Below are 26,097 nucleotides of genomic sequence, written 5' to 3' on the forward strand. Positions count from 1 at the left end.
GCCTCTGACAACAAAATCCAGCTCGGCAGTCTTTCTTAAGAAAAGTAACATTCTGGTATATCATATCCTCTCACTAGGAACAACCCGTCCACCATGCTCACCCGTTTCCCGAGAATTCGTCTCCCCCTCATAGTGTAAACTAATATTAGTAGTCTTGATAATCGTCCCCTCCTCCATAGACAGCATATTCTCCTCACTATCCTTGCTTTTCAGAATAGTCATCCCTTGCGTCATGTGACGATGCTGAGTCGTGTGCTTGGAAAATTTCGAGTTTGATTGTAGTTCTGTTAATCGGATGACGTTGCTGGATTGGGGACTAGATGAGGATTTGACGGTTGAGAGGAGGCGTCGGAATATTATTACGAGTAGAGGGCGGATTGGTGGGATGGAACCGACGATTAGGACGACCCATTTTTCGGTTCTAGAGGGAGTTATTGGTAAGTTGGTCATTTGGGTTGGTTTATTGAGAAGCAGGCTCGCCGTACTCGTTCCATGTACTTAGCTGCGCGAGATAGTCTGGGAATGGGTTAGCGGATCCACTGATTGTGGGCCAAGGCGCCTTACAGGTAACGTCGTCTGTTTGAGAGAGAACACGAAGATACTATAAAGGAGGATCAATCATAAATCCCGACGAGTGGCATAACAGGCTGAAAGGAGGGGAAAATACCGTGGTCTTGATTATAGAACAAGCGCAGGCACTAGGAAGAATATTAGCGAGCTCACGCATGATAGAACAAGAGATAATTCCGTACATAACACCCAAGCCCATCAAAAAGCAGAGACCAATCTTCACACGAAGATCAAGTCGCACTTTCCAGAAGAAGACCACTGGATACAACGCCAGGATCAGATCGCATAACGCCGACCAGCCTGCAATACCGACAGATGTTAGCCGAAAGATCACACCAACAGCGAGAACTTCGAGGATAATACTGACTTCCTTGGAAATAGGCCATGTTCTGATTCCTGAGTCGCCCATCACATGTTCCCGCCAAATCGCCGTCCCACAATTTCTCCCGTGGCGAGCACTGGGTCATGATCATGCCGATAGTCATGCAGTTGAGAATGAGGTTACTCATAGCCACCCCCCATAGGAATGTAACTCGTCCGCGGTGTTCAGGGCCATGGATTTGTTGGAGGAATGCGACCAGAGCTAGTTTTCCAGTACCAATTGCGAAAATTCCCACTGCTTGATTTATCCAGCTCCATTTTGTGGCCGCGACGATTTGCTCCGTCGTGAGTTGATCCTGATGCGCACCAATCCCATAGTTGATACCGATCGTGAGGAGGATGACACTGATGAACGCGACGACCTGTGGAGTTAACACGTCAGTAATTTGAAATTGGCTTTCGAGAAGCGAGATAATCTGGGGATGAAGGTGTTGAGCGGATAAAGATAATGCCATACAAAAGTCAACAAGGCCAAATACAGATCCGAGCGTATATGTCGAGTGATCTTCCACGTTGTGTATACTCTGGCTAGCAATAAGACCGTCGCAATAGCACCCTCAACCCACGTCACGATCATGAGGGTCAGGCCATAGCCTGCTAAGGCTACGTGGGTCGTCATCCTGGCCGATTCAACTCACGACGGCAGGAATGAGAGAAAAAGAAAACAGGAGACATAAGTATGTAAAGTCGGGCGAAACACCGATTCAGACGCGGAGACCCTGGTAAGCCCTGAAATTCCCTCAGGCGCTCGCGTGCGAAGACATCCTGTTTAGCCTTTTTTTCAATTTGGGTTTGAATTTTCCCTTCCCCTGGTCAGGGCCGCCACGCTCTCGTAGCCCGGTCAGCATTTAAAAGCCACCAGAGATAGATTAGAGGGATGTGGCTTTATTCACCATTGACGGAAACATATTATTAGATACACTTTCAAACTGCCATAGAACCGAATGAAACAATTACAAGTTACAACCTGCTCCTACTTCCCCAGTGCGGGGACCCCATTCCCCGCAATGGTTAAAGATAGATGCATATCAGCTGAAGGAGGGGGCCCTTGGTAAAGGCATGATCGTCGAGTACCAAAGGCGTGCTGTGGAACATGCACCGTAGGGTCTTTCTAGTACGGGTGGGGGCCATTGCTGTCCCAAGGTTACACGACGGGGGCGCTCCCTCGAGGGTCTTTTAATGGGTGGTGGAATCAAGCATCTATGGTCGAGGTTGGCAAGCCCACGCGTGAGGGTTTGCACTGAGCCTCGTAGATTATTGGCTGGCGCTGGGACATGTAGCCACGCGTCTCGAGCTCCTAATGGGTGCATGGTGACAGCTAGTATTGCAATACCATTTCCATTCCCACTCAAGTGTGCTCGACCACCAATCTACGGAGTGTCTAGTCATTCAAAAAACGAGTTTCTGTAGCGATCAATAAATTCAACGAGTCAGGGATATGGTGTCTGGAATTTTGTATGGAAGCCTCGCTGCATTATTGGCTGGTTGTTAGGTCGAGTCTCGCATTAAGGCGTCGTGGCCCCCGCATTTCCTTCTAGCCCTTCCAATCCCCAGAGACTTGCCCCTTTTTCCCCACGCCACAATATCATTTAACTCGCTCAGCCCTTATATCCCTCGGAATTTGCACCATTCACAGACCTAACGGTTGAATCTTTATCCTCGCGATCTAAAGTTCATACCAAAAAAGGCTATTTTGTGGGTGCGACTGCGAGATTAGACTTTCGCACCGACAATGTGAAACTCAATTGTCCCAATAAGGCCCCGGTTCTTCTTCGGAACGATTGCCGTTGTTTTTGGAAAGTGAAAACAATTCTACTGTCACAGAATCTAGTCTATACAGCCAAATACTCGGTAAGCCCCGGTGAACGATTACAGCTTACGCTACGCCCTACAGGTTATTATCGAACTCATCGAGTTACGCTCCGTTGGAAACTGGTACCATTTATCGAACAAGGGAGGGGGCGGTAGCAATCAATCAATCAAGGCAATGGGAATTTCAGTAGATAATCCAGAAGAGTGGATTAAGGTAGATGCAAAACCTAAATAATTAAAGTGATTCTTGCGAATCCCAGCGGTGCGTCAGAATAGCCCTATTCACAAGAAATGAGTCCACACCGGCACATTATATTTGAAAACTTCCATTAGTTTAGAAATAACTTGAAGACTGGGTTAGAGTAACCGACACTGACTCCACTCTGTAGACCCCCATTCTGGAGCGTAGTTTCTACCATGTTCAATGGTGTTCCGTCGATGCGGCTCTGCGGGGATATTGTTTCCTCGGTCGGACACCCTTTTTGGCTGTCAACAACGTCTCGAGCCACCGTTACTCTCACGCTCAGAGATATCCAATCCAATTCCCTTCAGTCTGCACTCCATGAAAAACCGCCAATTTCAGTTACCATTGCGGCTCTTGCGTCACTCTCGCCAACGCGTAGTGAAACACTCGCAATGCCTCTCAGCCCGAATGGGCGCGTCCATGTCAACATTCCTGTCACCGCCTCTCCTGAGTCATAAACACATTCCATCAGTTTTTTATCTTCGTCGATACAAACACTCTTTCCCTTCCTGGGTATTTTCAATCCTCGGTGATCTACCGTCTACTCTGCCTTGCCTCCATATCCGTGATCCACCGCACCGGTGGACCTTGGGCCACCTCGCCACCGGGATGACCCACACGGCTTCCGTCATCGTTCAGGTCCAGGGATCATCTGATCAGGCATCTGCTCTTGAAGCACAGCTGCAATCCGTTCCCAAAGACGCCAAACACCTCGAAGTTGAGGGTGATACACCTTCCGATGTGGAAAGGTCCATTCTCGGATCCCATTTCTCTAATGTCGAGTCTCTCCTTTTATGCGCTGGTCATAATGAAGATCTCAACGATAAGGGAATCCCTTTTCACGGGCCTCTGCAGAAACTCGAGATCGTCGATTCAGCCTCCGAGGTCTTTCAAAGTCCCTTCGTTCTCGATCCCACTTGACTCTGTTCTTTACGTGTGGACTACGCTTTGAGGGGTCGACCCGCAATGAAATTAAACGTGAGTATGACGAAGCTATCGAGCGTGGAGAGGTCCAGCCTAAATAAATCACGCTTCATGAGGGGGCCCCTCAAGACGGGAAGCTTAAAATTATTTATCTGCCGGAATTGGTGTCGAATCATATCAACAAGATCATCACTAATCCGGAACGAGGATTGAAGGAACCGCCACCCGGCCCGGTTAACTTGACGACATGGAGATCTGGTAGAATGACGGGGTTGGTAATTTCAATCACATGGCCCTGTCTCTTCCTTACTTGGTGGATGACCTGCACACGCTGCGAATCAGAGCGACGAGTGGCAATGACTTTCAATATACCCACGAGCACGTTTTCCGCGAGATATTGCCGCAATTAAGGAATCTTCAAACCTTGAACCTCTCAGTCGGAGATATCTTCAAGAACTAGTTCAACTTTGCACCGTAAGTTTAAGGTGGAGATGGGAATAATTTCGAGTCAATCATAGAAGTCAAAGCCCAGGCAAAATGATTGAAAATAAGACATCAGAGACACACAGCGTAGACCGAGAGTTCTCATGAACTTCGTTCCTTCTTCATTGGATAGCCACTCGTCTTTGAATGAATTTAGGAACACTTGGCTGTCATTAGTACGCGCGCTTGACAAGGTTATATCAGAGAAGGTCATGTCTCACAGATTGTTGAATCAAGGAGTTTGAATTCTTGATTGGCTCACTATTAGGTGCAGCCATAGGGATCCTCACAGAGTATCGCCGTCTTGACACAAGAGTAATAAGGCTCTCCTTGACCCGCAGCGCAGCCGTAGGGATCATTGCAAAGGTTGCCCCGCTGGCACTCGTATAGTTCAGGACAGCCTCCTTCACAGCCGGAATTAGATGGCTGGGCCATCAAAAGGCCAGCTTGGAGGCTAATCAAAAGAAGTGTGAGCCGCATGATTGATTTTGGTGTAAAATAAAAGGAGACGATACCCTTTTTCACATGGGATGAAAAGGGCGACTTATATATATTATGATGTGAAGCAAGGGGCTACTGGGTTCGGGAGCAAGTCTAACCGAATCCTGCATGACGTGTAACGTAGCGGTCGATCATTACTTACGTGGATCAATAACCCTAGCGATCAACGAACTATTAAAAGTCATTACTCCACACAAGCCATTTCTATTGCACACGAGATCATACAGTGTTTGGTTACTTGCAATCATACTGGGTGGGTCAAAGTGATTATAGAGAGATAGATTATGAGGATCCGTTAAACCGAGCGCCGAGGAAGATGTGGAGAGACTCGAGAATTCCTTTGCTCAGGAAATAGTGATAAGTTCACCCTCGCATTCAGGTTGGCACATGGAACAATTAGAGAGAGGCTGGGGTGGTGGTTTATTTTGAGATATGGAAAAATGTTTATCTTTTTAGACATGTAGCAGTACATGAGTGTACAGTTTTATACTTTCATCACTGTTACCGAGTAAGTGTGTAACAGCCTTTTAAATACAGCTATAACCATATTTGGCAAGCGAGTGGTCAAAAAGGGTGCAAGCTTTCGAGTCGAAGGAGTTTCTTCCCGATCTGCGGAAACTAGCGTTCGTCCTCGGTCTACACTGGGAGAGATAAGAGGATACTTGGAAGAAAGACGGGCTTGCTCCTGCGGCTTTGCTTCATCAAGCCCGTATAGCGTGTCAACCTATCTATGATATTGCGAAACGGCGTGGAATCAGCGTTGTCGATATGCCCGCAGAGCCGGAGACTATTTTACTTCGCCTTGTTGATGAACGCTGGTAACAAGCTTAGCTTAGCTTGGCTTAATTAAGCTTGTCTCAACCCCACTCATGTACTTTTCGAATTATGACCATCTCTACTACGAATTGAAATAGTCCCTCTCTCCTTGCTTACAGTGTAAAACTCAACCTCTGAACTCGTACATTCCAGTAATAACTATTCCATAATTATTCATCGGGTATATCCATAAAACATATCCTAATATATTATACCCATCCTCAATCCAACCCCGTATCCAAATCTAGATACACATCTAGTAAACATATCGGAAGTTCAGATTCTCCTGATCAGTCTTATCCTCGAAAGCGTGAATCAGGTTCGGGTCCGCAGCGGTAAGATCCGCGGCCGCAACCAGCTCATCCTTGCGCTTGTTCTGGCGCTTCAGGTGGAAGCGCAGGTAAATAACTGCGACGGTCATGCAGGCGTAGCAGGCGAGGTGGACACTCCAGGCAATGTGGTACCGGGGTGCGTCCCAGTCGAGGAAGACTTGAGGGCCTGTGGAGATAGTGTTAGTGTGGAGGGTATAGTTGGGGACGGGAGATGTACGTACCGATGGCGTTTCCGGCGGCCCAGGAGATGAAGGTTGCGGCGACGACGGTGGCTTTCTTGGTTTGGCCGGCGATGTTGCGGGAGACCATGGACAGGCAGAGGGTTTGCGCGGACCAGAAGGAGAGGGTGATGTAGTAGCTGATCAGGAGACCGACCTTGGTGGCCAGGGTGGTGTTCTTGACGGTCATCAGGACGATGGTACCGATGTAGGATCTGTTGATGTGTTAGCAATCGTGATCAAGGAGTATGTCGATACCGGGTGAACGGAGGTACTCACGGGATAACGAAGCCCAGCATGACCAGCAAGTTCTGCTTATACTTCTTCACCAACCAGGCAGAAGTGAGCAGGATGACGATAATATAGAAACCCAACACCATGGCCAAAAGCTGGCTCTGCAGGGTGGTAAAGTTGAAGCTCTTCATGATAATATTGGCAAAGGCACCCAGACCACTGGTCGGCAGGGTGGTGAACATCTGGATGCTGCAGTAGCACCAGGTTTGAGGGTCACGGAGAGCCTCCCACACCTGGTACGAGCGGAACTGTCTGTTTTGGATACCGGTCTGGTTGGAACGCAGGCGCTCGACCATCATGTGCTTGTCCTCCTCGCTGAAGCACTTGGCACGCATAGGCGAGTCGGGCAACCACCAGATGACGAACAGACCCCACAGGACGGAGAGACATCCGTAGGAGAGGAACAGTGCCTGCCAGGACTTGAGAACCTTGTCACTGCCGATAAGGGTGAAGCAGTAGGCGAGCAGACCGCCGACGATCTGTTGAGCACCGTTCATCATGTACCAGTAAGTGACGGTCGCGGCCTGCTCCTCACGCTTGTACCACATGGAGGAGAGCATGACAAAGGTAGGCTGACAGCAGGCCTCGAAGATACCCAGCAGGGTTCGGACAATCACCAGACCAGTGAAGTTGTGGCAGGCAGAGTGGAGAGCCAGAATCGTGCCCCACAGGCAAATGTTGATTCCGAGGTATTTGCCGATGGGAACGCGCTGGATGATCCAGTTGGTAGGGTATTCGACGATCAGGACGGCGATGTAGATACAGGTGGTGAGCCAGGAGTACTGTATTATTGGTCAGCGTTGAAGTTATAGGATATAGTGAGTGAGGACAAGGTTTACCTTCTGGCCATCCTCCAGATGAGCATCAGTCTTGATGCCCATGATCGAGGAGAAACTCATCGTACCCTTGTCGAGGGCTTGCAGGAAGTATGTCAAGATCATAATAACCAAGACACGACGATCGATCATCTTCTTGAGTCGCTTGTCATCTGCTTCGCTGACGACGACTCTGGTGCTGGAGTACATTTGAACCTAGCATGGCTCTTGATTAGCATTGGAGATCCCAATATGCTCGGAGTGGCTAACTCGGCGGTTCTACTCACCTCCTTGTCGACTCGTGAGGTATCCATCGTGTCCTTCTCCAGGCCATCATCCGGAGAGAGCACCCGCTCGACGTGGGAGATATCCCGGGCATTCTTGTCGTCGCCCATGGCAGTAGTAACCTGCTGGGTAGTCTCTGGCTGGATCCCAGACTGGGATTGAGGCTCGTCGTGAGCCATTGTGAATGGTTTCAGGCTAGCAAAAGTAAACCTCAATCACACGGGTATATCGGGGTACAGATGCACGAGGAAATCAAAAAAAAGACCAGCAGGGTGATGATCCGCCCGAGAACTTATAGGCAAAAGAACCCTCCCCCAGAGCCACAAGTGGGAAAGACAACAGACAAGAAGTCTAAAGCAGATTCCAGCGGGCCAAGATCATCATGTGCTGGGGCAGTTCATCTCTACCCTATCACCATCCCCCTCGGCTCGCCTAAGCCCGAGACTATTACCCGAGTATCCAATGAGACCCCCGTTCCCTCGTCTTCTCCGGGATTTCTTGGCGCGCGGAGTCACCCTCCACCAAGACTTTTAGTTGCTCCACTGCGTGTCGTCTTGGAGTCTTGGGAGGCTTGGGAGGCTTGGGAAAAACCGCCCCCACGCCAGAGTGGGCAAGTCCGGGGAAGCAATCCACCGAGCGATGGCTCCATCTCCCACTGCCTCCAGTCCACTCAACGCGCCCTGCGCGGCGGTCCAAACGCTTGGTTCCCGCGGAATCGACTCGCCTAAGATTTGGCTGGCGTTGGGCTGGACTTGGTTTCGGTCTGCGATACCCCGAATGTGGGCTTGGCACATGCGGGGGAACGTGGGGATTCGTGGATCGAGGGGCCCCAGAAATCTTCCGCAAATCAGTCGTGGGGGAGACTCCGGCGTTGGGTACTTATTTGGTCGCGGAGAGCAGCTCGCTTGCTCTGATCAATTTTCGATTTTTCTTGGCTGTCACTGCAATCAACCCGAGCAAGACGCGTCGCTAATTTCTTGAGCTCGGTAGATTGTGATCCAGCTGTTCGCTTCTACACACTCGATTTCTTCCTTCCAAAATAATCCCTGTCTTCCTTCTCATTCCCTTCTTCCCACCTCACAATGGCTTCTTCCACTCGCCCTCTCGCCCCCGAGGTCCACAAGTCCGTCAACCTCCTCATTGACAACCTCGTCAACATCAAAGATGAGACCGGAAGGTTCCTCATGCCCCTTGCCGACGGTCGCATCATCGACACCAAGTCCTGGCACGGCTGGGAATGGACCCACGGCATCGGTCTGTACGGCCTGTGGAAGTACTACGAATTGACCGGCGACGAGCGTCTCCTGAAGATCATCGAGGATTGGTTCGCTGCGCGATTCGCCGAGGGCGGAACCACCAAGAATATCAACACAATGGCCGTCTTCCTCACTCTGGCGTACGTCTACGAGAAGACTGGCAACCCCACGTATCTGCCCTGGCTGGACGCGTGGGCCGAGTGGGCGATGCACGATTTACCCCGCACTCGTTACGGCGGTATGCAGCATATCACATATCTCACCGAAAACTACCAACAATTATGGGATGATACCCTGATGATGACCGTTATGCCTCTCGCAAAGATCGGCAAGCTGTTGAATCGCCCCGAGTACGTTGCCGAGGCGAAAAAGCAGTTCCTCACGCATATCAAGTACCTCTTCGACACGAAGACGGGTCTCTGGTTCCACGGGTGGACGTTCGAGGATGGCGGTCACAACTTTGCCGATGCGCGCTGGGCTCGGGGAAATAGTTGGGTTACAATTGTCATTCCGGAGATTATTGAGCTGTTGGATCTGGAAGCTGCCGATCCTCTCAGGCTACACCTGATTGAGACCCTGGACGCTCAGTGCGAGGCCCTGCAGCGTTATCAGTCAGAGTCGGGTGCTTGGCATACCCTCCTGGATCACCCTGACTCCTACCAGGAAGCCTCTGCCACCGCTGGATTTGCCTACGGTATCCTCAAGGCTGTGCGCAAGCGTTACATCAGCGCCGATTACCTCCCCGTCGCTGAGAAGGCCATTGCTGCGGTGTTGAAGAATATCGATCCCAAGGGCGAGCTCCTCAATACTAGCTTCGGTACCGGCATGGGTGATTGTCTGCAGTTCTACAAGGACATTCCTCTCACCTCTATGCCTTATGGTCAGGCAATGGCTATTATGGCTTTGGGCGAGTACCTGCGGACTTATCTGTAGTCGTTTCGAGTTTTTTGTTACGTGTTCATGCATTGTATAGACGGGCGGTGTATATAGGATAGACGAGTCATATGCCTCAATGAATCATGTTTGATGTATAAAACCGAGTGCAGAGTTACTCTCGTTTTATTTCTTTAATACAGGCAGCAGTGTGAAGTATAACATAAACAATCAGGCTAGAAGCACTCAAGCAATAGATCATGGGGTATCTCGGCGGTGGGTGTGAATACGAAGCTACCTGCCCTCTAGGATAAGTCCCCAAGCACTATATCAACCAGCCCGGGGCTATAGGTGAGCTGGAGAGAGCCTGTGAAGGAGATATGTTGTGAAAGAAGAGCTGGCATGGCTTTGGGAAACATTTTGATACAAAACTGGGTCAATTGAACCTTGCTTAAAGGTATTAACTGTGATTGGAGGTCTAAGGGGTCGTCGAATTATGCTTATTGTAGTGCTTAGGATGTCCCCCGTCATTGGCCACGACCACGTAAAACTTAAAGCAAGTATGCAGGTCTATCTAGGACCCTTTTGTGCACAATATCCAGTCCTCACTCCTGTTCCCGTCCTCATCCAGTAACGCAACACTATTAGTAGCTTGTTAGTGCTGTTCGTGAGGAACTCTACGAATGGTATGAAGGAAGCCTTGGTATATTGGTTCTCATTTAATATCTATCGTACCTATAGTGGCACGAAATGATGTTTTATAGCACGATATGCTTAGCCTAATTAGTGTATCTACCCTATAGCCTAAAAGACTATTTCCTTCTATATAACTCCAACCAAGCTTAGGGCGAAGATGCCACGAAACACGTTTTCGTGCTGATAGTAGATGCTACGAGTCGCTGAGCTTCAGCCCAACCTTGGTTAGATGGATTGGTCCTACTCATCTAAGGAAGTTATCTAAAGATATGCATATCAAGCTAGAGCTGGAAGTTACCTTTGTTTGCTATCGAAGACGCGCGATTGCTGTTTCCCTGGATACTATGGGCCTTAATAAGTCGTGTTTCTCGCGATGTTTGCTTAAGCCTCTTTCTTTCATTTTAGATATCGAGTCCTATGTAAACTCCAATCTTCTTCCCAACCCTCTTCCATCCGCTTTCCACATACTGCATCCACATTTCCTGAGACCCATCTTCTTGAACAGATCTTTGCATATCTCATCAAGTTCATCGTACTACGTATCTGGTATGTGTCTTCTACTGGTTAGGGCATAGCTCTGTGCCTTGTTTATTCTTTTTAATCCCTTCCCAACCTCTCTCGACTGCCTTTCCATCAAACAACAGCCTAGCACCGTCACCATCTTACGTGTGGCTTATCCGTGTTCAGTATCTCCATACAGCTTCATCGTTTGCCCCTCTTTCCTCTTTCGTTGTCACTTAGTCTTTGCCATTCTGTTTTGGGAAACAAACACTGACCGTTCTAAAAGCTTGATTATTGACAGCCATGCCGCCGTCATCCCCTTCCTCCGCATCCCCTCCTTCCTTTCTTCCTCTCACGGAAGCACATCTTGCCTTGTTTTCACCTGCCCATAAAAAGAGAATCAAGGTCAAGGAGGCACGTCGAGAGAGCCTTGAGAGCGATATGTGCAACCTTTCCCACCGCTCTACACTGTCGGATTTCCTGTCAAAAAAGACAGGCTCCCTGATTGCGCGTATCGAAGAGCTAGAGGCTAATCGAGATGGAATCCGCTCGGCCCCAGATGCCCTCACAGACCCCATCTTCTCAGACGTGTTCCGAGACATCATTCGCGTGCTCGCGAAGAAACGCATCGAGCTCGATATTCTTCACAACACTGGAAGATACATCGAGCAGCAAATCGGAGAGCAACTAGAAAGCGACTGCCCGAGAAGCCGTCTGCCGCCAGATAGCGGACCGCATCTGGATGAACGCCTCCGAATTGACGAATACATGACCTTCGATGAAGGGCTGGACGCTTCTCACTGTGACGGCAAGAACCCCCTTAAGCGACCACGGCTCCAGGACGACCTGTCTCTCCACGACAGCGATTACGACCTTCACGATGTTCCCATTGACCCCTCCATGGCTAAGCCTCATACCAATCCGGACGCGGAGGATGCCACTGACGACAGGAAGCCTCGCTGGTGGGATGAAGATAAGATTTCTCAACTCTACACCGACATGATGATCTCTCGCGTGGTTGAGGGCTCGGCAAAACAAAAGCGAGCGTTCAAGAGTCACGACCAGCAACGATTCAGCAATGCCGTGTTGGAGCGCTATGACGCCCTGGAGAAGACCGAAAATAGTACACGAAAATGGTGCCATGTCACAGGGCGGTGGTGGCATGAAAAATTTGTGAAGTGTGCTCATTTGGTACCTAAGTGCATGACGGGGCCAGAAATCGCCATGCTCTTCGGAGACGGCGAGCTTGTCCTTAAGGATCCTCTAAACGGAATCAGTTTACACAACACTGTCGAGCTCGCTTATGACAGTGCACGTATCTTCATCGTACCGAACCAGATCCAGATGCCGGAACGGATGGATACTGAGTGGAAGTGTTTGTTGGTTGATCCTGCTACCGACGGCAACCAAGTGGCTTGTGATGACGGCCGTGAACGTACATATTGGAGAGTAAGTTAGGTCCCTCTGTTGCACTTTCGCGCTTCTAACTCTGGGCAGGACTTGGACGGTAAGAAGCTTGAATTCCGCACGAATAACCGACCCGCTAGGCGGTACTTGTGCTTCCGTTTCTTGATCACGTACATTTACGCCAAGCAGAAGGGGTTCAAGCAGTTCACCGACAAAGTTGAATGCCGCTCAACCTTTTGGGGCTCGCCCGGCGAATATCTCGAGCAGTCCTCCTTGGAGTTGCTCACTCGCAACGTCGGTGCTACACTCCCTCGAACGATTGAAAGGAACGTTTTTGATGGCCATGCGTCGGATGTGGAGGTGAGGAGACAGGATGAACTTGCGCCCGTGGCTGCCATGAGGATCTTTGATGCCGGAGATGAAGGGGAGGAGCGCTGGGAGAAGGAACTTGGTCCTCACAGCGATGCCTCTGATGATGAAATGGAGGACTCTGACAATGGATCTGAGGAGGATTAAGAATTTGGGCAGGTTGCTCTGGAGAAACAATGACGTTGGAAACTTTGCCATCAATCGTTCAATAGATACGCAGAATAGACCAAGGCTAAAGATTATCCAAGCGATTGATACTGATGTACTATTTTTGCTTCCAAATCGACTACTGCAAAAACGTAAGGCTGGGATCATACTCATGGCACTACGGAACGGCTTCATGAGACTGATTCTAGGCGTAATGAGAGAGGTAACTCCCTTACGAGTATACAACGGTATAATGATACTAAGATTATCCACGTATAGATTGATGTATACTCAAAAACTTAAACTAACACTCTACATACAGGAAGGCTTTGAATTATACAGATATCGAATACTAATGTACTCATAAGTTTGGTTCCTAATTAGGCCTAACGTCACGAATAACAAGGGCTTTGAATCGGCACGCGCACTTCGCACCATTCGGCCGTCATCGATGCGTTCGGCATCAGATAGGTCCCTTTGTCTGCTGGCCGCAGCCTGCGCGGAAATCGCGGAATCCTTCCTATGCCTAATGGGCACGGAGCACCATACGACCGCACCCACGTTCCAAATTGGCCTAGTCGCGAAGCCCTCTCACGTCAACGTCGTGAACGAGGACGAAGACGTCTGCCTTACCGGACGTCTGGGCGACGAGGTTTACGCGAAGCATGTCGTGAACAATGACGCCTGGCCTATAATGGTGATGGACCCTGACGGCCTAGTCATCATCCCACTCGTAGTGCCACGAGAGTTGCCTGTAGTGCTATGATTGGGATCCTAAATCTTTTTGAAGTTATCATATCTAAAACATCGACTGCAGAACTGTGCTTCCCAATGCTAGGCCTGGTCTACTTTTGCATGGGTCAGGTCAATATGAATACTTGCAAAAGAAAGTCTTATTAGACATACTTGTGTAGGCTCCAGACTGTATGGGTGTTTGCCGCGTGACCTGCCATTATGGCAGATTCCTAATGGTTGGGCTTCTTTATCCATGCTTGGCACTTTCGCAGGAGTAAATATACTCTTGCAATGGCCATCATGGCTTTCAGTACTTCTCTCTCCAACTCGGGAGGTCTTTCTTCGAGAGATTCGCCAGTAGCTCATTTAGTAGCTCTTTTACCATCCTTCCTCCTGCATCCATCACGTCTTCAATCGACTTGTGTATTATTCCTCGGCGACTATCTCTTTGATTATCGCGTTGACTACCTCTCCCATCACCACGAGACATCTTGGTACGTGCATTTCTTTCCCCATCTACCGATCTCTCCATGCGCTACTCCGCGTTCATGCCGAGGAATATATTTTTCCAAACGCCCGCTAACCGTTAACCTAGCTATGAGACTAGCTCCCCTTTCATTTTTCCCTCTCGCTGCGGCCATCTGGCGTTGATTTACCAGGAGCGATAAGACAATGCAACAAAGGAGAATCGCCGCAAAGGCCCCGACGCCGATATGACCCAGATATCCCTCGGTTCCACTCTATCCAAGTTCCTTGGAGATCCAACGAGAGAAATCCCTTGACGTATCGAGGGAGGATTTTCACCACGCGGGGATTCAAAAGTCATGACCAGTCGATGGGCAGCCGCCTAGTGTTATGAAGTCATGTCTCGTTTCTGGGTCAGGGGGTGCAATATCACTGGACTAATTGGCTAGCAAAAGACGTTAATTGCGCTCACCTTGTCTCAAGCTCCATGAAATCCGAGGAGATTTTCATGCTCTTCAAGGATGGAGAGGCTGAGGTCCATACTTCTGAATCCTCTCAAGGGGTTGACACTCCACAAAATTGGAGAAGTAGCTTATGACAGCACACAGACTGCAATTTTCCAACCGAAATCCGCAACGGAGTGACAGTCCTGTGGGGGGATAGTTCGTATAGCAACAAGATTGCCTGCAGCTATCGTATCAATAAAACTCACTGCAAGTAAGCAGTTCCCATTATTTAAGACACCAGGTTGAATCTTTCCATAATCTCAATGGGACATGGAACTGGGTTCCTAACTTCTGATCTCCCTAGAAGAAGATACCTTTATCTCCAGTTTTCGTGATATACCTTCTAGAATATAGTAAGGATTTATAAATTTGTTACAGAGATTGCATATGTATTGATCTGTCAAAGTTGCAGCACCGAGTGAAGAAATAAGTTGACCTTGGAATGAATTCTATAGTTAATTTACCAATACAAAGAAGCAATTAAGACATCCGTTTCAAAATCTAACCTGGAACACTAGGACAGTAACTTGACATAGGACACAAGCTACTCGAAAGTATTGACACGAACAAAGGATCCTTCAAAGCTTAGAACCTCTACACCATCAACAACAAGCTCTTGGCCGGTACTATCGCCGAATTGCGCGATAAGACTGCCTTTGGCGAATCCCTCGCTCAACACGAGAGTAACATCTGCAAAGGCAAGTGCCAACCGCGAGCTGTCTCCAAAATCTGGTTCCTTATTTGGCACCACATCTCCGGAATGATGGAACGTTCGATGAACTGGCGCCAGTTGAACTACGACGCATGACTTGTTCCAGGTGTCAGGCGACGACCCCTTCGGAAAGTAGGCTCCGAATATGGCAGCTTTTTGACCGGCCTTTCCAGACACCAACAGTATCCTGGCCTTTGTAATCGCAGATAGGGAACCTTTTAGACACTTTAGATCCACCTCCTGAGAAGAAAGAAGAATTTCTGGTCTTTCGATGGGAAAGTCTTGTGGTAAGCTCACCGAGAGCTGGCTCAGGAGAGGGAGACTCATAATTATTGCTTTGGGAGGAGGCTCTGTTGTGACTGACGGCGTAAACAATTCTTTTAACACTTTTTGTGCTTCAGGGACTGATGATGGGGGTGTCGCTGGCGGGAAGGGTTTGACCGAGTGCAAAGGACCGAGGATTCGAGGCAGGCCCAGGAAGAGGTTTTGCTGCTGGAAATTAGCATATAGCTCTTTTAATCCAATAGGACAAGTTTATACGGACCATTGAGTTTGCTAGGGCGCTGTCGAATGCCGTGAAAGAGACAGCATTCGATAACCCATCTCCGGTTAAGAATGTCGCCAATAGGCAGTCTGTCTTTCCTTCAATTTCCGATAGGAACGACGTAAAATTCTCTGGGCCAATACCAGCCACATACAATTGAGTCAGGAGCATTAACCGAAGCAAAAGCCTAAAATCCTCTACCGGGATCTTTCCGCTGGTGAATGTAGAGTTTGACGAAGGGAAATGTTCGACGGGAGAATATTCAGGTCCTTTGCTCACTGCGGTCGGGAACCGCGAATTGCGTTTGAAATTCCCATACGTGATAATCTCAATAGCTTTCGCAAGGTGATAATCGTCTTCTGGGTTTCGAGATTCCTGGGCAAAGGTTCCTAGCGGCTCTGTCATGCTCTGGTACAACAAAACTCGTTGTTTAGCGCTGAACCGATCAGGGTAAACGAGTGACGCGTCGTCGTTATCATGATCCAGAAGTTTCCCTCTATCTAGCCTAAGCAGAATAATCATGCCTGTGCGTAGCACATCCAAAGAAAGAGCAGGATGCGGATCATTGTGATATGGAAACGACCCAAGCCGCAGGAGGCAACGGTGTAAAATTGGAGCAGCTTCAGCTATGCATGAAACTAACTCGGAAGGGAAAGTGCTGGTCATGAAATTCCCCAGGTCAGATACCGTCCAGACTGTAGCATGTTAGCTTTGGGAATCCTAGCAAGAATAGACTATAAAACTTGCATTTTGCCGAGTCTGACTCGGTGCAGAAGGTGTGAAAAATAGTCTGGAACCATTCATTCTGAGCATCGCTCATAAATAATCTCGATAGACGCCATCCAAATCGTTCCTGGAGTTCCTCTGGCGTCCGTCAGTATATTGTGTCACGCAAATTGCGAATGTAAATTGGCCATACCGCGGGTTTGGACTGAGGGGAGAAACTCTGTGGGGGATTCTTTGGCTACAACCCGACGCATGCCGATTATTCGCCTTATAACTCGGCCAAGCAAAGACAGGAAAAGAATGCCAGAGGGGTTGAGAGAGGGGCTGAAAGGAATTGGCCCCAATCAGTCAGGTGACCTGCTCCATGATATAAAACCTAGAACGTTGGGAGATACTAGGTATTCAAGAAGCTACGAATCTGTGTCTAGGCTGCCAATATGGCAAAATACTTACGCTACGATGAATAACACGTGGAAAAATGTCGAACTCTGTTAGAAGAGGAAGACCACGAATAGAATGAATCTGCTTATGCATTGAAATAAGCGAAGCTGGAAAAAAGGAGACGGTGAAGAAGTAGGACGGGAAATCCAAATGTGACTGGGTACGCGGTCATCATTCTTCCATCTCCCACAAAAAACCATCTTCGCCTCTGGATGCTGTAGTTCATCCTTCACACATCGGCAAGATACTTGTAGCAATCCCCACATCCTTCCCCTTCCGAATCACTGTCGTCTTCACCGTGTTGCAAGCGCCGGACATGGGTTTCCCAGCGCTGATCACCTTTGCCACTGGTGCAAGCAGTCTTGGTTCTTCAACTGGATGATTCGAACCGCCTCCATCGAAAGCGTTCTGCATGACAGCGCGGGGTAGCTTGATGCCGACATTCTTTGCTAGAAGGTTCAGCGAGCTCTTCTCCACGTATTCCCCTGGTGTTCCCCAAAAGTCACTTGAGTTCTCAAATTGAGTGGTGAAGGCCGTAAAGCCCTTACGCTTGGTATGAATGTATGTCGTTAGGAATCGGAAATAGAGGTATCTCCTTGCGGGCCGATTCGGAGTCAAGAATTCTAGCTTCTTGCCATTCAGGTCCTAGAAAGACATTAGAAAATGACAACTTGGTGCATATATGTGATATGGCGAGATACTCACTCTCCAGTAAATGTCCCTATCTCCAAAGCTACACGCAATCTTGTTTGCGTACGAGGTGTCGACCAGCAGGCACTTCCATTCCGTCGCTACTCCCTCAATGATGGGGATGCGATTAGGTACAATCGCGATTCTTGCGCAATCGTACGCCACCTCCACGTTTCTGTGGAGTGTTAGGCCATTAAGGGGATCAAGGAGCACCGACTTCAGCCCCTTATCACCGAACAACATGGCAATTTCATCAGAGGTCATACAGCTGGGAACCAGGTGGGCACATTTGATCTCCTTTGCTAGCCACATGAGACCAGTAGCGTGACACCACTTTTTCTGGACCCCATCCCCCTCTTTCAGCGCATCGTATCTCTCAAGAACCGCCTTGCTGAATTTGTACTGATCATGGCTTTTGAAACCACGTTCCTTGCCGTAACCTCCCACAACGCGCTGGGGGATCATTTCCGCGTACATTCTGGATATCACTTCGTCATCGTACCAAGGAGCGGGAGTCTCTTGTCCTTTAGCCTGAGATCCATCGATGGGTAGATCACCTTGGCCACTTCTCTCAGTAGGACTATCCTCGGGATAATGGCGGTTGTCGCGAAGGTGATCAAGTGGACGGAGGCCATCATGGGGAGGGGTCAAGTCATTCCACCCCTCAAGGCGCGGTCGCTTTCCGGGATGAGGATTGGCCCTTTCACACAATTTATCGGCTGCTTCTTCGTGTAGGCCAGAATGATCGCCGAGGTCGAGTTGGTTGAAATGGAAAGGGTCGTCAGGCTGAGGAGTCTCCAGTTGTCGTGTGGAAAGCTGGGTCTCGATCTGCTCTTCAAGCCGCTGTTCAACCCATCGCTCGCTCCCTTTGAGAAGCATGAGCTCCTTGGATTTTTCAGCTAGCTCATTAACAATCTGCCCAAAGGCCTCGATAAAAATGCCTTCCCCAAGGGCCTCGGGAGCTGAACCAACGCCATCTAGCTGGGCCTCGAGCTCCTCAATACGGGCGATGAGGGTATCGGTCTTCTTTGAGATAAACTCAGACAAAGTAGAGCGAACCGAAACCGCAGATATGTCAGTTTCCAGGCTTTCTCGTCTGTTTGCCTTGTTCTTGATATTCTGTTGATGTTCCAGTGGGATCAACGCCAGGTGGGCTTCTGTCAGAGGTAGAGGAGGAACAGAGCGAGGGAGAGACGAGATAGGATCGGAAGATGGAGACATCGTGGTGGATTTCACAAAGAAATGGGTCAGTGGTTGTTTCCTGTAACGGACAGGTACAGGGCTAGCCCCAAAAGAAGGCAAACACAGAGTGGACTGTTCGGGTATGGAAGGAGGAAGCGTGATTGTGGACGCAGAAGATCAGAAAGAGACCAGGTTAAGGAAGTTGGCAGAGATGGAGCTTGTGGAAGATACGTAAACACGTAAACACTGGATATGTTGATGAGTGTGTTAACGGAGATGAAGAAGGATAACGAAAGATGCAAGTACCACAGGACGCGTAGGGTGTACAAACAAGAATTTCAGAATCGCGTGTCTTGCCTTAAACGAATGTTTGCCTTTACCGGAAAGTTCCATGGCCAAGAGATATCAAGATTCTGCCGGAGAAAGGACTGCTAATACTTCAACCTTTCTTGACCTAACACTCTCTGCTGCCATGGATAGTCCAAGTACCCCATGCAGTGGCAGTTCGAAAGTTCCGAGACAAGTATATAGAGGAAAAGCCTCTGGCCAGAAATGCATCAACATTCTCTCTTTCTACACAGCTTTGGAGATGTCTTTCGAGATAGCATCGGCAATATCCGCTCCATTTGTTTTTGAAACCATGAGAAAATAAGACATCACATTTGAGAAATAACCTATCTATTATTATATAATGATTGTGAGTCAGTCACCAGCGCAAGGAAGCAGGGGAAGGAAGCAAGCAGCTCGATTATATCTAACTCTCTCTGAGGGAGAACAAGAGAACAAGGAGGAACGGAAACAGGAAATTGCCTAAATGCCAATAAAGAGCTGGACCTGGAATCAGCCTGCAAACAAAGCAACAAATGAGGGATGATCCTATAGGCAATACCCGAAGAGCCTCAATGCAAACAAGGGGATCTCTTATAGGGCGATTCTATCATATAATTATCCTAAATAACTAAGCCCTTCCAAGCAATGGCTTTCAATCCTTACCTAAGTGTTAGGTAAATTATTCCTCACGCATCAAAATAACATCTCGATGCTAAGCACATATGGTCGTCGAGTGGTGAGCTTTCACTACTGTCGTTAATTGCCCCGAGGAGATAGGTGGATAGGTATTGTGTGAGAAAAATTGGGAGAGCCCCAATTGTGCTGTCGATGACCTACATCACTGCCACTACTCCCAAAAAAAGCCAAGAAAAATCGTCAATTCCAAGATCATGCAGTTGCTCCGAGTATGATAACCTTAATCTTACGAAGGTCAATGTAAATGAATCACGTTGTGTCCTCCATGACTGTGTTCAGAAAATCGCTTATAATATGAACCCGTCCATGGAACATTGTTTTTAGGACCCATGCTCTCGAGGATCTGACCTACGCTTACAAGTCTCCCGGCTTTTACAAAATGTGCAGATCGTCTAATTGTGCAAAAATCAATATTTCTGGTGTGTCTGGTAGGAGGTCTGCAATGCCAAGGATCCTACGGGAGTTGGAACAACCTATTCTTTGATATTATGACCTTTCCTAGGACACTTTCGATGCAAATAGACTCCGTGAATGAACTGTGGCGGTTCGAATGATTGGCCAATTCCATCAAAATGAAAAATTGCGTAACCCTTCCATACGAATGTTATCTTATCGGCGATGTTCGCCCGTTCCTGCGGGGCATCGGCGGTCTCCGACTCGGTGGCTGCGATAATCGAGAGGGGGAGAATTTGGCGAATTTACACAATGATGGGTTATTTATTGGCCCTCTTTTCTCCATAATTCAGCCAGCCAGAGTCGAAAGAGTCCATCTACTTCCTCTGTAACTGAAAGAACACCCTATCAATTCTGTTACCCCGTCTAGCACCGCCGCAAACCCACTGCCAAAATTGTTACCCAGCATGCTGTATACGCACGCTACCATCATCACGGTGGATGCCTCTCGTCGTATCATCGACGACGGAGCCATTCGCGTTGATGGAGATATTATCGCTGATATTGGCAAGACTGCTGTGCTGAAGGAGCGATATCCGGACGATGAGGTGTACGATCTGTCCGGTCGCATTATCATCCCCGGGTTGATCTCCACCCATATGCATACGGCACAGACCCTGCTGCGAGGAACCGCTGATGACCTCGAGCTGGTGTCGTGGCTGTGCGAGCGTATCTGGGTGCTGCAGGGTAACTTTACCGAGGCAGATGGGTATGCGGCGGCGCGGTTGAGTATTGGCGAGATGTTGAAGTCGGGTACGACTTGTTTCTTGGAGAGCATGGTAAGTATAGACTGGGGAGATTTATGAAGTTCTGTCTAATTGTGGGTTAGTTTGCCGATCGATATGGCTTTGATGGACTCGCTCGTGCTGTCGAAGAGTCTGGCATTCGAGGCTGTCTGGGCAAGATTGTCATGGACATCGCCAAGTATGCCAAAGATGATGCTTGGGCCATGCATGCCGGCCTGGTTGAGAACCGCGAGACTTCTCTCTTGGGTACCTTGAAGATGTGGGAGAAGTGGAACGGCGCTGCCAATGATCGTATTCGCGTCTGGTTTGGTGCCAGAACGCCTGGCGGGTGAGTGTGCACTCTGTCTGACAATTCTCCACGATTGAATACGATGCTGACCCATTTCAGTGTCTCCGATGCCCTTTACAAAGAAATGACTGCGATCTCCCGCGAAAAGGGCATTCCCGTCACCATGCACTGTGCCGAAGTCAAGGCCGACCGGGAGTTCTTCGCCTCCGTGTCGCACACCCCCATGTCATATTGTGACTCGGTTGGCCTGTTGAGCCCATCTACCGTCCTGGTGCACATGGTCCATCTGGACGACTCGGACATCAAGACTCTGGCGGCTTCTGGAACTCACGTCGCTCACTGCCCTACCTCCAACGCCAAGCTGGCTTCCGGTATTTGCCGAGTGCCTGAACTACAGAAGGCGGGCGTCAACATCGGCCTGGGCACTGATGGAGCTCCTTGCAACAACACCTGCGATCTTCTGCAGGAGATGAAACTGGCCGCGATCATTCACAAGAGTATCTCGTATGACCCGACCGCCGTCCCTGCCGAGTCCGTCCTCGAGATGGCAACTATCAACGGCGCCAAGGCTCTGGGCCTGGATGACCGCATCGGTAGCTTGGAAGTTGGCAAGAAGGCCGACTTTGTCGCTATCGATGTCCGTGGCATCCATAACCAGCCGTGGCACAACCCTGCCAGCGCGGTAGTGTATACTGCCACCGGTCGCGACGTCGACGTCGTCGTTGTCGACGGCAAACTGCTCGTCCAGAATGGCGAGCTCCTGACGATGGATGAGAAGGAGATCATCGAGGAGGCCAAGAAGCGCAGCCGTGAGGTTGTTGAGCGCGCCGGTCTTTCCAGCAAGATGAAGGGTCGCTGGCCCATCGAGTAGATGGAGGATTTGATTCCCCTCTACTCCTCCACGGAGCAATGACTCCGTGGATCTTTTTTACTTGATTTTTTGTGACTTTTTCTGACTTTCTTGAGGAGCCATTGGCGAGCACATAGCCGGTCTTTCCTGTATTATTAGTTTTTTTCTAACATCGCAATGGCATGATACCCTCATCGTTTTTTATCAATTTAAGATTTATTTTTCTCCAATATTCTTTTTTGTCATACTTCTCACCGACTAGTGGGGTAACCCGGAGTTCTACCGAGGCTGCAGAGCTAAGACGCTCTATCAAATTCGCTGATTGGTTGGGTAATTAGCCATCTCACATTAGCAGATACTAGCATTAATTCTGGGCTGGCTGAAGATAACACACCTCTCATGCATGCATGGAGCATACAGTATACTTCTTCAGAGCTGAAGTACCGCTTAATATATCCGCCATGCATTGAATGCCGAGTATAGAACCCGAGACGTTGACCGAGGTGTTTCGCGCAAGAATTTCATTCGATGCAAGGCTAATCACAAAGTTTAAGGATTTGAAATCAACCAATATTTGAGACATAAGACAGAGACCCCGCATTCTCTCCCCGCATCCAAGTCACAGCCCCGCCAGTCATAATCCTGCCAATGAAATCAACCTTCAGCCATGAGGAGTCCAATAGTCGGGAAACTGGATCGAATTAAGTGGGAATAGTCGCCAATAGCTTGGCGGCTCACATTTCCGCTGAGTCTAGACGGTCGGGTTAGAGCACGCTCTTGGATCTGCAATTTCCATGGTTGAGAATCGTAGATCAATAATGCTAAAGACCACGACGGTGTAAGCCGGAAGTCTTTTACGGCAGTGGATTCCGGTGCCGCCTCTTGGAGATGGCGATAGCCGAGCTGAAGTGGATTTGTATAAAGTCGGCGGCCTGATAAAAAGGCGGGATGGAGGCCTGACTCTTTAGCGCTCTTTTTTACCCCTCCTCGATTCCCACTTCTTCCTCTTTCTTTTCTCAACAATTTTGCTTCACTTTTCACACATTCGACCCGTTGCAGAAGTTGTGAATACTACAATGGCAGCCTCAGATAAGAATAGTCCCTTGGACTTTACGGTAGGTTCTACAACGAACATACAGACCATTCAACATAATCTAATAAACTATCGCACAGACATTCCACAATGTCATTAATAACGAATTGACCTCGACCGCCGCGACTCGCCATGGTATCAACCCAGCCACCGCGGAGCCCAATCCCGAGGTCCCCGTCGCCACTCAGGAAGATATGGACAAGGCAGTCGCAGCTGCCCGCGCCGCTTTCAAGACCTGGTCCAAGACTTCTTTCGAGGAGCGCCGAGCCGCCCTCCACGCCTACGCCAATGCCATCGAGGCCAACCTCGACGGGTTCGCCAAGACCCTTACAATGGAGCAGGGTAAGCCCTTGACTCAATCTACCACTGAAGTCGGCATGGCCAGCACCTGGATTCGCGGGCTTAGCAGCTTCGAGATCCCTACGAATGTCATCGAGGAGACCGAGGATCGCAAGATCATTCAGCGGTACACACCCATGGGTGTTGCGGGTGCTATCGTGCCCTGGAACTTCCCAGTCCTTTTGGCTATTGGCAAGATTGTGCCTGCTGTGTATACTGGTAACACGATTATTGTGAAGCCATCGCCGTTCACTCCGTACTGTGGCTTGAAGCTCGTGGAGCTGGCAGCCCGTTTCTTCCCTCCCGGTGTTGTGCAGTGTCTGAGTGGAGACGAAAGCCTGGGTCCCCTGTTTACCGACCACCCCGGTATTGACAAGATCTCCTTCACTGGATCGATTGCCACGGGTAAGCGTGTCATGGCCAGCTGTGCTAAGACCCTGAAGCGCGTTACTCTTGAATTGGGCGGTAACGACCCGTGCATTATTTGCGAGGATGTCGATATCGACGCTATTATCCCCAAGGTAGGTCCTCCCCTATCGTACTCAACAGATCAGAGCTAATATTATGTATAGATTGGAATTCTCTCCTATCTGTGCAGCTCCCAGATCTGCATGATGATTAAGCGACTCTATGTGCACGAGAAGATCTACGATCAGTTCTTCGAGAAGCTAATCGCTTTCGTCAAGACTCTCAAGGTCGGCGACGGCACCGAGGCGGACGTCTTCTTCGGCCCCGTTCAGAACAAGATGCAATTCGAAAAGGCCAAGGACCTCTTCAACTCCATCTCTACCGAGAACCTCAAGGCCGTTCTCGGTGGCACTATCGAGGAATCAAAGGGTTACTTCATCCACCCGACTATTATCCAGAACCCGCCCGAGAACTCCCGTGTGGTTCAAGAGGAGCCCTTTGCACCTATCCTCCCCGTTATGAAGTGGTCTGACGAGAACGACGTGCTCGAGAAGGCTAACGCACTTGAGACTGGATTGGGTGCCTCGGTCTGGAGTAAGGACTTTGACCGTGCCACTCGTATCGCGGACCAATTGGAGTCTGGTGTGGTCTGGGTGAACTCGCACTTTGACGTCGCGCCTAACGCGCCGTTTGGTGGTCACAAGCAGAGTGGTGTTGGTGTTGAGTGGGGTCTGAGTGGTCTTTTGGGATACTGCAACTCGCAGACGCAGTGGTTGAAGAAGAGCTTCTAGTTTGTTTAATTGGGAGGCTCCAGATCTTGAACATAGTATTGATGCACATATTCACGATATGATACGCGAACACAGAACTATTGTAATTTCAGTCTTACTTGCTAAGTAGCATCCAGTAATATGTCAGAGAGCCTTGACCATATTCGGTAAGGTGCTCCGAACATTCTTCGGGTTTGTTCTTGTTTCGTCTAAACGCCTAGCCTTTCCCTTGCTTCCTCCTTGGATGCTTTTTTAAGTAAAAGGGAATACGCCTCGGGCTACCACGATGCAATCAGTGATGATTGTGTTACTTCAGTTGGGCCCTGGAAAAAATTACTCAGAAGTGAGAATTATATTGGAGATATCAGGAATATGAACGGAGAATCGTGGAGCGTTCATCAATACTACCCAATGGAACAAAATAAAATTTTAGAGGAGCGAAGTGTAATTATGCTTGCCGCGCGGGTGGCACCTAGATCGACCCGGATTTTCGGGCCTAATTAAGGACGAACAATAACAGGTGCAGTCACCCAGAAATGCAAACTCCGGCGATATGGATATCTATCGAGTTCGGAAGGCAGGCTTCGAATCGTAATTTCCATCAGCTTCCATGCCTCATGATACTGGCCATTCCGCAGATTATTCGTGATTATCCTGCGTTATCTCCGTCGATATCAGATGTTTCTATCTATATCGGAAGACCTCATCCTAGCGATTAGCCTACGGGCGACCTTGTCAATCTACATATATTCTCTTTGGAAGTAAACCTGCATCGAGGAAGCCGACGCACTTTACTTCCGGTTTTAAGATGACTGATCCCTAACTACAATGCGATCCCTTCAGCCCGGGTGAAATGGCGATTGCACGGCCTGCCTTACATTCCAATGTCAGCCTAATATCCCCCCTTGCTGCTGAGCCTCATCTTCGAGTCCTCCTCGACTGTCCCACACCTGCATATAGATTCTCCCTAATGCTTTGGGTTTGTTTCACGTTATATATTCCCAATTTGAAGTCGTATGCGAAATATCATAAAATAAATCAACGTCATTTTCAACCATTGATCGTTCAAGATACTCCCGCACGGCACGGCCCCCATATTGACTATCGACGAGGGTCTAACTTAGGTACGAAAAGATCGCTCCTAACGCTTTTACACAACCTTCAATATGAGTTCGTACACTTTGCTGATATTTTCTTA

At 49.0% G+C, this 26,097-nt stretch overlaps 8 protein-coding genes across 8 annotated transcripts; 5 read left to right on the forward strand and 3 right to left on the reverse strand.

Annotated features, from left to right (window-relative positions):
• Nucleotides 1–60: 60 nt before the first annotated feature.
• Nucleotides 61–1,570, reverse strand: N7496_005574 (uncharacterized protein; the record flags this gene model as incomplete). The annotated part of the gene is made up of 7 exons (XM_056698503.1): nucleotides 61–421; nucleotides 486–516; nucleotides 565–601; nucleotides 668–698; nucleotides 753–870; nucleotides 938–1,313; nucleotides 1,409–1,570. 7 exons carry the CDS (start codon nucleotides 1,568–1,570, stop codon nucleotides 61–63), a joined length of 1,116 nt encoding a protein of 371 aa, XP_056557028.1.
• Nucleotides 1,571–3,616: 2,046 nt separating this feature from the next.
• On the forward strand, nucleotides 3,617–3,928 carry N7496_005575 (uncharacterized protein; the record flags this gene model as incomplete). Its single annotated transcript, XM_056698504.1, has 1 exon — nucleotides 3,617–3,928. The coding sequence occupies one exon, from the start codon at nucleotides 3,617–3,619 to the stop codon at nucleotides 3,926–3,928; it is 312 nt and encodes a 103-aa protein (XP_056557029.1).
• Nucleotides 3,929–5,987: 2,059 nt separating this feature from the next.
• N7496_005576 (uncharacterized protein) lies at nucleotides 5,988–7,854 on the reverse strand (the record flags this gene model as incomplete). Its single annotated transcript, XM_056698505.1, has 5 exons — nucleotides 5,988–6,229; nucleotides 6,285–6,496; nucleotides 6,561–7,357; nucleotides 7,415–7,606; nucleotides 7,678–7,854. 5 exons carry the CDS (start codon nucleotides 7,852–7,854, stop codon nucleotides 5,988–5,990), a joined length of 1,620 nt encoding a protein of 539 aa, XP_056557030.1.
• Nucleotides 7,855–8,757: 903 nt separating this feature from the next.
• N7496_005577 (glycoside hydrolase family 88/105 protein) lies at nucleotides 8,758–9,864 on the forward strand (the record flags this gene model as incomplete). Its single annotated transcript, XM_056698506.1, has 1 exon — nucleotides 8,758–9,864. One exon carries the CDS (start codon nucleotides 8,758–8,760, stop codon nucleotides 9,862–9,864), a length of 1,107 nt encoding a protein of 368 aa, XP_056557031.1.
• A 1,440-nt stretch (nucleotides 9,865–11,304) lies between these two features.
• N7496_005578 (uncharacterized protein) lies at nucleotides 11,305–12,924 on the forward strand (the record flags this gene model as incomplete). Its single annotated transcript, XM_056698507.1, has 2 exons — nucleotides 11,305–12,450; nucleotides 12,517–12,924. The coding sequence occupies 2 exons, from the start codon at nucleotides 11,305–11,307 to the stop codon at nucleotides 12,922–12,924; spliced, it is 1,554 nt and encodes a 517-aa protein (XP_056557032.1).
• A 2,250-nt stretch (nucleotides 12,925–15,174) lies between these two features.
• Nucleotides 15,175–18,964, reverse strand: N7496_005579 (uncharacterized protein; the record flags this gene model as incomplete). Its single annotated transcript, XM_056698508.1, has 4 exons — nucleotides 15,175–15,831; nucleotides 15,887–16,581; nucleotides 17,302–17,698; nucleotides 17,759–18,964. 4 exons carry the CDS (start codon nucleotides 18,962–18,964, stop codon nucleotides 15,175–15,177), a joined length of 2,955 nt encoding a protein of 984 aa, XP_056557033.1.
• Nucleotides 18,965–20,811: 1,847 nt separating this feature from the next.
• N7496_005580 (amidohydrolase) lies at nucleotides 20,812–22,310 on the forward strand (the record flags this gene model as incomplete). The annotated part of the gene is made up of 3 exons (XM_056698509.1): nucleotides 20,812–21,183; nucleotides 21,234–21,478; nucleotides 21,539–22,310. The coding sequence occupies 3 exons, from the start codon at nucleotides 20,812–20,814 to the stop codon at nucleotides 22,308–22,310; spliced, it is 1,389 nt and encodes a 462-aa protein (XP_056557034.1).
• Nucleotides 22,311–23,365: 1,055 nt separating this feature from the next.
• On the forward strand, nucleotides 23,366–24,920 carry N7496_005581 (aldehyde dehydrogenase family protein; the record flags this gene model as incomplete). Its single annotated transcript, XM_056698510.1, has 3 exons — nucleotides 23,366–23,404; nucleotides 23,463–24,242; nucleotides 24,294–24,920. The coding sequence occupies 3 exons, from the start codon at nucleotides 23,366–23,368 to the stop codon at nucleotides 24,918–24,920; spliced, it is 1,446 nt and encodes a 481-aa protein (XP_056557035.1).
• Between the last annotated feature and the right edge of the window lie 1,177 nt (nucleotides 24,921–26,097).

The sequence above is a fragment of the Penicillium cataractarum genome (assembly GCF_028827025.1).
Source record: "Penicillium cataractarum strain IBT 29864 chromosome Unknown utg000004l, whole genome shotgun sequence".
NCBI classification, from domain to species: domain Eukaryota; kingdom Fungi; phylum Ascomycota; class Eurotiomycetes; order Eurotiales; family Aspergillaceae; genus Penicillium; species Penicillium cataractarum.